At 35.5% G+C, this 14,184-nt stretch overlaps 1 protein-coding gene across 1 annotated transcript in view; it reads right to left on the reverse strand.

Moving 5' to 3' along the window:
• Window positions 1–14,184, reverse strand: part of NUP153 (nucleoporin 153) — a 71,330-nt gene that overhangs the window by 39,727 nt on the left and 17,419 nt on the right. The window contains exons 3-11 of the mRNA XM_070361020.1: window positions 9,157–9,405; window positions 8,861–9,000; window positions 8,653–8,781; window positions 6,490–6,606; window positions 6,355–6,399; window positions 6,197–6,253; window positions 3,411–3,557; window positions 436–488; window positions 47–173 (exon numbers count right to left, since the gene is read on the reverse strand). Coding sequence (XP_070217121.1) covers window positions 47–173; window positions 436–488; window positions 3,411–3,557; window positions 6,197–6,253; window positions 6,355–6,399; window positions 6,490–6,606; window positions 8,653–8,781; window positions 8,861–9,000; window positions 9,157–9,405 — 1,064 coding nt within the window. The remainder of the gene's footprint in view (window positions 1–46; window positions 174–435; window positions 489–3,410; window positions 3,558–6,196; window positions 6,254–6,354; window positions 6,400–6,489; window positions 6,607–8,652; window positions 8,782–8,860; window positions 9,001–9,156; window positions 9,406–14,184) is intronic.

The following is a 14,184-nucleotide window of genomic DNA, read 5'->3' on the forward strand; positions in this document are numbered from 1 at the left end:
AGATATTAAGATACTTTAAAATATATGTCAAAGAGCATAACCTTACCTCCTTCTCTTGAGGTTTAGATGCCACAACACGTGTTCTCTCTCGCCTCATCTTGCCACCTCCACCACCTACTCCAGGAGATAAACCATTGGCTGCAGACATACTGAAATTTGGATAAGAAAAGCCACTAGGCAAAGAAAAAGAAAATTAAAACAAATGAAATATTACTCTGGTCCATAACTTGTTAATTAATACTAAAAAAAAAAAAAAAAAGATCTGTCAACAATTAAGAAAATAAATGTTCAGCTGAATGTGATTTTAAAAGCTCACAGATTTCTATGTGTAGATTTCTATTTCTTTAAACTTCTTAATCTTCAAGAAGGCAGATACAAATCAAATATAGGCCTTACAAAAAATATAAAGAAGCTTCACTATAAAGATGACAATACCTTTCTTGTTGCTCTCTATTTTGTCCTGGTGTAGTATTTTTTTCATAATCAGTCTAAAAAAAAAGGAATATAACATATTTATATAGCTGCTTATTTAATTTTAACACCACCTTTTTATCTGTGAACTTTAATATTTGGTGTCAGGAATTTGACAGTTGTTTAATGAATTTTAAAATCTACAACTCATACCCTGTCACCTGAATGATGACCAAGAGTTACAGTGTGATTATACACAAACTGATAATAAGCACAACTGTCTTTTAAACAAAACTGTAGCATACAAATTTAATACACATTATCAACCACACAAATATTTTACTTATGGCCTATTAAATGTGCAATCAAATTTACACTGACGGTCCTTTTGAAATGATTCTCTGCAACTTAAAGAGTTCTTCCATCTAAAGGAATGAGGGTTCCTTGGAGAACTGGCTGATTTCAGGGCTGGGGCTGAAAACTCACAAGATGAGCCTGGGTTGTTTTATAATATTAAAAAGCAACTAAGTGCTTGAAAAATGATGTGAAAATATTAAAAGGACATGAGCCGGTTCAAAGGCCAAATATGGGACAGTGAACATCAAAATAAATAATCCTAATAAAAGATTACAATCTTATCAAATTTAAGAATTCACACTGACTTAAATAAATACATAGAGAAATACATACATAGAGAAAACTTCCTACAGTAGAAAACCAACTTCATAAAGGTAGAAGAAATAGTAGAATTAGAAAACCACCATTTGGCATCTACAAATAAAAGATTCAGGCAAATATCATCAAAACTGCTAACAGTGGTGGGTAAAAAGGATATTTATACTCTTAAAGTTATCTTATTAGTTATAAAAGGTACAATACTAGCAGTTTCACAGTGAAGAAATCCCATTGACACCACCTAAACTGCTGATCACAGCATCAGTGCAGGACAAACTGGCAGAAACTGCCGGATATTATGATACTGAGAAGAGTTCAGAATTTGTTCTGTGGTATTACTACCGAAAGTGCCTAACCAGAATCTGCTGCCGCTGCTGCTAAGTCGCTTTAGTCGTGTCCAACTCTGTGCGATCCCATAGACGGCAGCCCACCAGGTTCCCCCATCCCTGGGATTCTCCAGGTAAGAACACTGGAGTGGGCTGCCGTTTCTTTCTCCAACCAGAATCTAATCATGAGCAAACAAACATCCTTGTACTCCTTCAGAAATATCAATGTTATGAAATACCAAAAACAAATCCCCCCAAAACCAAAAAAACTGTTCTAAAGGAGATAAAGATATTTGACAAATTTAACACATGATCTTCCATCTTTGTTCTTTTGGGACAACTGGCACCCTAACAAAATTTGCAATTAACAGTATTGTATTGATGGTACGTTTCTTTCTGGTTTGGGTAACTTCTTCAGGTATGTGAGGGAATTTCTTGTTTGTAGAAACAGAAAAAGATAAAGGAAATGTAGTAAAATGTGGACTTCTTAAGATTTTTCATGCAAGTCCAAAATTATGTTCAAATTATTTTTTAAAGTCTGATAAAGCAAATATGACAAAATGTTAAAGACTGGTGAGTCAAGTTAAAGCAAATAGGTAAATACTGTACTGTACTATTCTCTCAATTTCAGTTTGAAATTTTTCAAGAAATTGAGTTGCCATGAAGATTCAATGAGCTTAAACCAACAAAGGCACAAATAGGAAGATGTTTTATAAATGGAAAAAGAACACACTTTAGTTAAATGACACAGGAAAACAGACAGACCCAGGACATGAGACAAAGTACAAGACAAATGATCTGGCCTTTTCAAATACCAATGTGCCTAGCAATTCTACTCCAAGGTATAAGACCCAAGAGAAATGAATATCAATGTCCACAAAAAAACTGGCACTTGTATCAAAGTTCATTGCAATATTATTCATTACAGTGAAAAAGTGAAAAGGACCCAAATGTCCCTCAACTGATGAATGGATAAACAAAATCACTACATCTAAACAATGAAATATTATTCAGCAATAAAAAGGAACAATGTTCTGATATGAGGTGAACCTAAAAACATCATGCTAATGATGAAAATATGAAATAAGCCAAACACTAAGAACTACTTATTTTAAGATTTCATATATACGAAATGTCCAGATAAGTAAATCTAAAGAGAAAGATAAATGGCTGCCTCAGGCTGGAGGTGGAGAGGTGAGAAGTGACTACTAATGGATATGAGATGTGGGGGAGAGGACGATAAGAATGTTCTGGAACTGACTAGTGACACAGACGAACAACTGTAAATGCACTGAATCCACTGAGCTATAAATTCTAAGGTGAATGGCAAGGTATGAGAATCACATCTCAATACAGAAGCAACATAAGAATAAAAACAGTGTGGTGAGAGTAAAGATTTGAGGTCTAGAAAGACAAAACCACAAGTAATACACTTGTTTGGATACCCGCTCAAAAAAGCAGCTATAGGGAATTCCCTGGCTGTCCAGTGGTTAGGACTCGGTACTTTTACTGCCAGAGCCCCAGGGTTCAATCCCTGGTTGGGGAATTAAGATCACACAAGCTGAGCAGTGGCAAAAAAGCAGCAGCTATAAACAACATATGAACTAGATTATTAGATAATATTAGGAAGGAACTGACATTAACTTTCTTAAACATGGTAACATAGGAGATATTAGTGTATCATATAGTATACCAAAGTACTCTGGGTGAACAGTCATGATACCTGAAATTTTCAAATAGCTCAACAACGCAGACAAAACACACAAATAAAGGTAGTGTGGCAAAATTATTTAGTATAAACAATGCTTGCTAGTAAACACTAATTCAGGATATGACCAAGGTGTCAACCATTAAAAGCCATACCAATTCATAATCACTAATTCACAAACTTCACGCATTATCTAGTTGCTAGACTGCAATAGTAAATAATTGTACTTTACAATGTGTTATTTATTTTAATCAATACTCAAAGACTAGTGAAAATAAACACATACTCACACTGTACTTTTTATCTATTCTTTGATTAGTCTTCCTTAATTCACCAGATGGAGTCAAAGATGGTTTAAAATAAACAGTTCGATTTGCTGCTATGGAAACTGGCTTTGGGATCATGAGTCTCTGAACAGGGGGGTACTGAGAGTCCACCTTAGAGAGAGGCAGAAATCAAAGACAAACTTTTATTTTCATATACCAGCCACGAATGTCTAAAAATTATTTGACAATAGCTAATATAACCGAGAGACTATGAGTACCTAGTTCTAGAGAAATACACAGTGGGTGCAAACAAACACTAAGAGGAAAAACTAAAAGTAAACGAATGTGTATTAACATTGATATTATTAATCTATGTAAGTACGAATTTATTTAGACATATACCTATATATACATATACTTTCAGAATGGTTTCACCGACTATTTTATTCTAAACTTAATGACTTCACACACATGTGACACACACAAGGAAACTTCTACAGAGCATTTTGAATAAGCTTTTACAGGATGAATCTCAAATATATGAACCAAAATTGATTTTGCCACATTTTCCCCAAATTACTATCTATATTTTCTTCACTTATAAATATTTAACTAGGCGACCCACTCCAGTACTCTTGCCTGGAGAATCCCAGGGACGGAGGAGCCTGGTAGGCTGCAGTCCATGGGGTCACTAAGAGTCGGACATGACTGAGCGACTTCACTTTCACTTTTCACTTTCATGCATTGGAGAAGGAAATGGCAGCCCACTCCAGTGTTCTTGCCTGGAGAATCCCAGGTACGGGGGAGCCTGGTGGGCTGCCATCTATGGGGTCGCACAGAGTCGGACACAACTGAAGCGACTCAGCAGCAGCAGCTATGAAAACTTTAATTGCTTAAAATGTGTGCAAATCTCTCCAAGTAAACTTTCCTCCATTGTTATTTAAAAACCAAGTCTTTACAATTTAAGTCTAATTAGTAAAGCACAGTGAAGAATTCCAAATCTTAAGATGAACTGGCTTTGTTATCGAAGAACACAAGTGTTATGTCAACGTCTTTTGGTACACTGAAACACAGCAAAAGTCCAGTTGGTGTGAGATAACTATAAAGCCAAGGGCTTCTACTTTGTCCAAAGATTATAATACTATGAATACAGTCCTTTCACCCAGCAGCAGCTGTGAACAATGTTGGTTTCCAGGGCAAAGCCTCCATCTAGTCCCTAGCTCTTCCCTAAATCCTCATCACAAATGTGATCCTACAATTCAATGAGAAAGTCTATTTTGTAGACTGTTCTGATTGCAACTGTGAAACCTGAACAACAATACTGTATCCTGGCCTTTATATTTCCTAGCATTCGCTACCAAAATTTTACTGAAACTACTGTTGTCGTCATTTACTTGTTGTGTCAGACTCTTGCAACCCCATCAACTTATACTATACTCAATCACTAATAAAATTTTTGTTGATGAGAACTTCTCTTATGACATAATTTTAAAATTTTACTTCTTTTTAAACAATCTGATATAAATGAGTCACAGAAAAGCAGATAATGGCTTAACTTAATCCCATTACAGCAGCCAATAATGAATTCCCTCTTGCTTTATTACAAATGTCTGAAAGGGAAAGTCTCAGTCGAGTCCACCTCTTTGCGACCCAACGGACTATACAGTCTATGGAATTCCCCAGGGCAGAATACTGGAGTGGGTAGCTTTTCCCTTCTCCGGGATCTTCCCAACCCAGGGATCGAACCCAGATCTCCCACACTGCAGGAGGATTCTTTACCAGCTGAGCCATAAGGTAATACTAAAAACTGAGAAATAATGCTATCCCAAGAAAAAGCTCAATTAATATTTTCTTTTCTGCATCAGAACTGCAGTAAAATAATTGTCATTTACCAGTATCTTGAACACAGTTCCTACAATTAATTCAGAGATTTATGATAATTTTAATCAATTACTCCTGAGGGAACCTGGTGGTGTAATAAATGCTTTACAAGGAATTATGTGGGAATCTGCTTTCCCTTAAGGGCACTTATACATAAATATAACTGACAAAAATTATACCTCTTTAACCTTAACTATCAAGCATTTCCCACAATAAAACCCCAAACTAATTTTAACCAAATAGAATGTGATAAAAAGGTTTATCAAGATATAACTATTACATTTTTCATTAGCTCTGCTGTTTTGGCTGACTGATGGAAGAAGTTATGCAAACTGGAAATCCTATCACACATAACTGATTTGACATGTTTATGAGGAAAACTTACAAAGTAACTATGTTCAATGAGAACTTTAGTTCACTGAACTGCTAATTAAACATGTCAAGCTCTGTTCACGCCTATCTTCATTTATCAAAAGATAAGAGTTACTCATATAAAGACAGCCAGAAATATACAAAATAGTTAACTAATAAGAACCTACTGTACAGCACAGGGAACTCAAGACTCTGTAACAACCTGTATGGGAAAAGAACTTAAAAAAAGAGGGAATACATGTATATGCATAACTGATTCACTCTGCTGTATACCTGAAACTAACACAATACTGTAAATTAATTATTAAAAAAAAAAGACTGCCAGGATACTGAAAATGGAAATGCCAAGACATAATTAATATATACCATCTACTACATATACAGCATGTGCTAAGGCCCTCACAAGAAACTGCAAAATCCAAGTTAAAAAAAAAAAAGTCCATTTTTTTCAAACAGGTTCCCTAATGACCATCAACTAAAGCCAATTTATGTATTTGCCAACTTAAAAATAAATATAAAACTGCCAGTACCTTAGATAAATGCTAAAGAAGGCTTACCTTTTCCCTTTTGGCCTGAAAGTCTGTGGTGGTATCCATCCCACTCCTATCAAGAGGCTAAATAAATAAAATACCATTAGAATGGACGGGAAACTGAAAAATATGGTATCACCAACATGTGAAAACGTACCTCTTTAAAGATTTAAAAGTCAACTTACAGAATTCAGAGGAGAAGAAAAAACAGATGGAATTCTTTTTGCATCCTGTTAATGTTGAAATAACAAAATTAAGATTTCTCACTAAGCTTAAATTTTGCTATATTCCTGAATCTAATTGTGATTTTAAAAACTTACTGCTAGAGGACTTGACATCTTCTCCAAGGACTGCAATATCCTCCGAGCTGTTGAACTGGTCACACCATAGGCCTGTGCACTGGGCTGCTTAGCTTTCATTTGTCTTCTGACTGGTGCCTATAATGTAAACCTTGAGTTATTTGCTGGAACTTTATACTCTAAAGCACAAATTTCAGAGAGTGAAAATAACTATGAAACAGAATTTTATGTGCAAAGTGAAAAAGAATTAACTGTTAACATCAACCTGTCTTTGGGTGGTGTCATTAAGCTCATGTTCAACTTTTTTTCTTTATGCCTTAATTGAAAATTTCAATTCTCTGAATCCTGTGAGGGGCGAGGGAGGTTTGGAGGACTCAGAGTACCTGATTTCAGGACTTACTATAAAGATATAGTAATCAAGACAAAAGAACAGTGTTGACAAAAGGATACACACACACACACACACACACATCAAAAGAATAGAAAGTCCAGAAACAGAGCCACATATATGGTCAATTCATTTTCAAAAAAGGTGCAAAGACAATTCAATGGTTAAAGTACAATCTTATCAACAAACAGTACGTACGAGAAAAAATGGACATTCATTTGTTTAAAAGAATGAATCTTGATCCACACTTCATACTATACATAAAAATTTTAACTCAAAATGAATCAAAGGTCTAAATTAAAACCTAAAACTATAAAGCTTTTAAAAGAAAACAGAAGAAAATCTCTGTGACCTTGGGTTGGGTAAAAATTTCTAGACATGACACCAAAGGCATGAACCATAAAAGGAAAAAAAAAAAAACCTGATATGCTGAACGTCTTCAAAAGTAAAAACTTCTCTCGACAAGGTATTGTTAAGATAAGCCAGAGAATGGGAGAAAATACATGTAAAACATATATCTAATAAAGGACATACACCCTGAATAATGAATTCTCAAAACTCATGAATAAGAAAAAAAAACTTATTTAAAAATGAGCAAAAGGGACAGATTAAATTGCCAAAGGGGATTAACAGGTGTACCCTTCCATATATAAAATAAGTCACAAGGATGTAATGTATACATAGGGAATATATTCAACAATATTTTAACAACTTTGTATGGCAATGGATAGTAACTAGTCTTGTGGTTATTTCATAATGTATAAAAATATCAAGCCACTATGTTGCATACCTAAAACTAATATTTCATATTGTAACTCAATAAAAAATTTAGATTTTTATTAATGGGCAACATTTGTACACGTACTTCACCCCAGGTATACTGATGGTAATAAGCACCATCATGGTCATTAGGGAAATGCAAAACCACAGTAAGTTGGAATTGTCACTACATGCCTATAAAAAATTGATGACAAGTGCTGACGGTATGGTGAGAACGCAAAGGGGTAGCACCCACTTTGGAAAACACTCCAGTGGTTTATTATAAAATTAATGTATATACCATGTGACTCAGCAATCCAACTTCTAGGAGTATACCCAAGAGAAATGAAAATTAATGTCCATAGCAGTTTTATTCACAATAGACAAAAATTAGAAATAATCTAAGCATCCTTTTACTAGTGAGTAGATAAGCAAACTGTATAACTGCAATAAAAAGGAATTAACTACTGATATATGCAAATATAGACTGATCTGCATAATGCCTAAGTGTATTATGCTAAATAGAATAAGCCACATTCAAAAAAATACACAGTGTATGATTAAATTTATGACATCCTGGGGGAAAAAAAAAGAAAACTACAGGAAAAGAAAACAGATACTGGTTGCCAAGAGGTGGAAGTACAAAGAAGGGCTGACTACAGAGTTTCCCAAGAATGTTCTGGTATGATGGAAACGTTTATTCAGTATTTTGAGTGCAGAAGTAGTTATTCAACTGTATGTGTTTAGTTAAAATACAAATACTGTGATAAGGGTAAATTCTACTATATGTTACATACACCTCAACTTTTTAAAAAAGGAATTAACTACCATACTTTCTAAAACACACACACACAAATAATGGATAAAATGTTCACTTTGGTGCAAAATAATATTAATATAGTTCCTAAATGAAAAGAACGCAATCCAGTTTTATCATTTCACCAAAGAATAAATGGACCCAAACTTTTTTTGAGTGACAACAGTTAACTTGTTTTTAAAAGAAAAAAAGGTATAAGCCCCCTTCTATTCAAACCAACCTGATATGGTGTGTTCCGTAGTTTAGACTGTCTTACAGCGGCTGCTGCCCCACCATACGTTGTTTTTCCAGGGTAAAAAGGAGAATCTCCAAGTTGACTTGTTTTAAAAATTGAAGAGTTCCCAAGTGACTGCACAGAAACATAACGATAAATTATAAGACAAGCCCTCAAAACTAATGTGGTTAAATCAAATCAAATTAGGACTCACAGGAGAAAGTGCTCCAAAGGCAGACAAGTTGAATGCTGGTTTTTTTGAGCTGGTGGCAGTGTGCTGTGAGAATGAATGAGAACGTTCAGCCTCTGGGGACCACAGAGGTGGCACCGAAGTGTTCTTTGAAACAGCTATATCTGAAATAAAAATATGCAATGCACAGTAATAACACTATAACAAGGCCTATGCTTTTATAAATAGAAAATGAAAATGACAGCCAAGTTAGAAAAAAATTATCCCATGAAATTTATTTTCTACTACCAAAATTATTTACTACCAAATGCCAAGAATACCTTTATCAGAAGCTCTTGAAGAAAAACCACTGGTGGTTGAGATGTTATCATCATCATGCTGAGAGGTAGAATCTTTAATTTCCTTTACGAGGGAAAATCCAGAACTGCCGATGGGGAATGCCGAAGATGTGGAGGGCTGACAGTGTAACGCAGGAGAGTCCAACATGGAGAAATTCAAATGGCTCCGATGAAGAGAAGGCCTTGTTAATACATCTGGATAATTTGAAGCGGTACTAGTTGTTGAGGGTTCTAAAGAGAACAGCAATAACATTATTAACACTCAGTTTAGAAAAAGCAATGTACTATCAAAATAAAAGTGTTTGTTTCAAGAAAATATACTATATAATAAACATAACTTCCATTCAAAACACTGAAGCCTCCTGTGATAAGCCCAATTTAAGATATTCTTTAGCCAAACAAGGTTTTCAACTAAGTGAAATTAACTTGCCTAGCCTACTGCCAAAATACACTTTAGTGATCAAAATATACTTGTCAACAAATTTGGCAAAGTAGCAAAATACAAAATCAACATGCAAAAATCAGTTTTGTTCTATACATTAACAATGAAAAACAAGAAAATTATTCCATTAACAGTAGCATCAAAAAGAATAAAACACTTAGGAATTGACTAAGGAAGTGAAAGAACTTGCAAGATGAAAACTACAAAACATGACTGAAAGAAATTTAAGATGTAAATAAATGGAAAAACATCCCATGTTCTTAGACTGAAAGACCTAAAATTGTTAAAATGTCAATACTACCCAAAGTGATCTGCAGAGTCAATGCAATTTCTTTAAAAAACAAACAAACAAACAAAAAAACCCCAATGATCCTTTTTTGATGAAATAGAAAAATTCGTCCTAAACTTCCTATTGAATCTCAATCGACCCCTAATGACCAAAATAATCCTGAAAAAGAACAACAAGAATGGAGATGTCACACTTCCTGATTTCAAAAAATCATTACAAAACAGCAATCAAAGGCATGGTGCTGGCCTAAAGACAGACATGTAGACCAAAAGGACATAACAGAGAGCCAAGAAATAAACCCTTACACACACGGTCAAATGATCCCTGACAGAGCACCAACACCAGTCAATGGAAAGAATCGTTTCTTCAATAAATAATTTGGGGAAAACTGGATATCCACAGGCAAAAGAAGGAAACTGGACCCTTTCCTACACCATACACAAAAATAAGCACTAAATGATTAAAGATCTAAACATAAGACTCCAAAATATAAAGTTTACAGAAAAAAACAGAAAAGCTTTAAGATGCTGATCTTGGCAATGATTTCTCAGATATGACAGGCAATAAAAGAAAAAAGACATGTGGGACTGTATCAAACTAAAAAACTTTTGAGCACTAAGACATGATAATCAAGAGGGAAAAGGCAACTTAAGGAATAAAAGAAATAGAAATAAAAATAGAAAATGTTTGCAAATCATATATATGATAAGGTGTCAATATCCAGAACATATAAAGGACTCCTACAATAATAAATCAAACTATCTGATTAAAAATTGGGCAAAGGATTTGAACAGACTCTTGTCCAAAAATGATACACAGTCAACAAGCATATGGAAAGATTCTCAACATTTCTAAACAGAGATATGCATATTGAAACCAGTGAGATACCACTTCACACTCCTAAGGACAGCTACTATCACAAAGAATTAAAAACAGAATTACCACACGACCCAACAACTCCACTTCTGGATATATATCCAAAAGAACTGAGAGTCTCAAAGAGATCTGTATAACCATGTTCGTAACAGCATTATTCACAACAGCCAAAGTTGGAAGAAACCTAAGTGTCCATCAACAGATGAATGAATAATGTGGTAAATACATACAATGAATATTATTGTCGTAAAAAGGAAATAAATTCCGATACATAGAACGATGCGAATGAACTCTGAAGACATTCTGCTAAGTGAAGTGAGTCAGTCACTGAAGGAGAAATATTTACGATTCTACTCATTTGAAGTATGCAGTCAAAGTCATAGCAAAAGTACAATGGTGTTTGCCAGGGGCTGAGGGGAAGGGAATGGGAAATTAGTGTTTAATGTAATAATTTCTTACCAAGTTTGCTCAAGTTAAGGGAGAAACTGGCAGGAGCTTCAAAATTTACTGGTATTGGCACTTACACCTATTGGTATCTAAAGACTATCATATTTCAATTATCTCCACAGTCAGGATTCATATACACATAGGCTGAAATGTTTCTTATAGCATGAAGTATTCTAATTTTGTAGTAGATCCTAAAAGTGCTTTTTACTGACCCATTCTCTCACCCCCGCAGCAGTTTATCCCATGGGATGTTTTCAAGCTATTGGCAGACATCTACTCAATCTAGCATATACAGAAGCCATAGAGAAAAAGCAAGCTAGTATGATACACTTCTACTGGAAGGTATGCTGCTAACAGCAATGCCAGTTTTTCAGGTTTATATAGCTTCCTTACCCTCTAAACCAGGCCCAATAAAGGACACATTTGGGGACAGTAAGACTAAATGAGGTCATGTCATCTACAGATTCCCATCAGCCATAAAGGCTCAGTTTCCGAGAGCACACCTATGGTATCACAGCGTTAATCAGCCAGTAAATCTAAACTTCAGTCCATGGCTGACCAGCATGGTACATGCACCATTGTGGGTGTCCCCCTCAGAGGCCTGAACTCTTACTGAATCGATAAAAATCTATCCTCTACATTATTTGAGGTTCTCCTCACTGATTAATGCCATTAACCGAGTAAAAGAAATCTAGACACCTCATGGCTCACCATCATTAAAACACGCAATACAAGGAGGTGCATAAACGCAGAAAGCTGCAGACAGCAGGTATCAAAGAGGCTGCAGATTCTGTAACCGTTCATTTGAAGGGTGTGCTATTTGAAGGATGTACAATATTCTCCTGGTCCAGTTACTATTAATATATGAGTTACACTGGTAATCGGTAAGCAACATGCAGGATTGTTACATCTAATTTTACACTACTTTAAGAGCAAGTATGTCTAAGTTGTTTTGAGAACGCACTGTCAAATTTAAGAATAATGTTTCACAGAGTAAACAAAGTGATTTATCGTTATTTATGGTTATCTAATAAGATTTATCGTTATTTATCATTATCTAATAAGATCTATATTCATCACACAGGAGAGTTATCAATTGATACTGTAGTCACACATGTGGCTGTAAGTACTGAATACTTTGAGAAAGACGGAGGCAGCCTGTCAAAAGAGATCTGCCTAGAACTTACAGATTTTAAGACAGGAGCAGGAGTCAGCTCTAAGACAAGACACAGGGAAAAATGTCACCAAGTTTCTGAAGTTAGTATCAAAAGCTGCTCACAATTTGCTTCTAAATCAGAGGAGTTCGAATGAGAAGGCGGGTGAACAGATGTGGGAACGAGGAAAACAAAGTCAGCCGTACGCTGGCTGTCCCTGAAACTGGCTAACAGGTCCGAGGGGTTTACCGTATTATCCCCCTCCTTCCTTTTGTACTTTGAAAATTTCCATAATAATTTAAATTTACAAATTATTCACAAAGGTGTGTGTACTATGTATATATATAATAGAAAGCTACTGTGTAAACTTAATAATATAATGAATAAAATCCAAGTGGGAATGAACCTTGGCAGACCACTGCCATCATTTCAACAAAAGTACAAACACACAAACAGAAAGAAACCTCACAGCTGTACAATGAGACACTCCATTTATCTCACACCTAAACTGAATTCTTCAAGTTAGTTAATCCCCACAAGCATTAGGATGGAAAAAGCTTCAGTCACGGTAGATATATGGTGGTGCACACTACAAGTCTCTAGTCAAGAGAGAAGTTGGGGTCCCATTCGATGTCAGAAGAGAATGACACAGAAGCAGTCACCCTAGAGACCTACCAAGTAAAACCACCAGATGGTTGCTAGTAATATATTAGAAAGAGATCTTGAAAAGTACAGATATTAAAACTCTCTGCTGCTGCTGCTAAGTCGCTTCAGTCGTGTCCAACTCTCTGCGACCCCATAGACGGCAGCCCACCAGGCTCCCCAGTCCCTGGAATTCTCCAGGCAAGAACCCTGGAGTGGGTTGCCATTTCCTTCCCCAATGCGTGAAAGTGAAGTTGCTCAGTCGTGTCCGACCTCAGCGACCCCATGGACTGCAGCGTTCCAAGCTCCTCCATCCATGGGATTTTCCAGGCAAGAGTACTGGAGTGGGGTGCCATTGCCTTCTCCTAAAACTCCCTAAGTTACTCTAATAAAAAAGACTAAACCAAATTGAGGATCACTAAGAAAAGTTAGATTTGCCACTTCTCCAAAATAAGAATCCCTCTTTCAGCCCATTTCACGCTCACTAGTTCTCACTAAAAGCAAATCAGGCAGGAAAATAAGTTACTAAGTATACCAAAATTAATAGGTACATATTCATATCAATTATTGAGGCAAGACAAGACTTAAGTTATCAAAAAAATTGCTGTAACTGGAAATCAAAACATGCAGTGAAAGAAAACAATATATATACTGAAAAGAAATATATACTTGAGAGATAAAGTGGACCTCAAAATTTAAAACTTTTGTGCTTCAAAGGACACCATCAAGAAGCTAAAATGGGAGAAAAATGTTTGCAAATCATATATAGATAAGAGACTTATATCCAAAATATGTCAAAACCCCTTTCAATTCAATTATAAAAAGAAAAATAACCTGGTAAAAAATGGAAAAGGGGGATTTGAATAGCCCATTCCTCCAAAGATATATCACACTCATCTCACACGCTAGTAAAGTAATGCTCAAAATTCTCCAAGCCAGGCTTCAGCAATATGTGAACCGTGAACTTCCTGATGTTCAAGCTGGTTTTAGAAGAGGCAGAGGAACCAGAGATCAAATTGCCAACATCCACTGGATCATGGAAAAAGCAAGAGAGTTCCAGAAAAACATCTATTTCTGCTTTATTGACTATGCCAAAGCCTTTCAATGTGTGGATCACAATAAACTGTGGAAAATTCTGCAAGAGATGAGCATACCAGACC

This window comes from Bos mutus, chromosome 23 (assembly GCF_027580195.1).
Source record: "Bos mutus isolate GX-2022 chromosome 23, NWIPB_WYAK_1.1, whole genome shotgun sequence".
NCBI lineage: Eukaryota > Metazoa > Chordata > Mammalia > Artiodactyla > Bovidae > Bos > Bos mutus.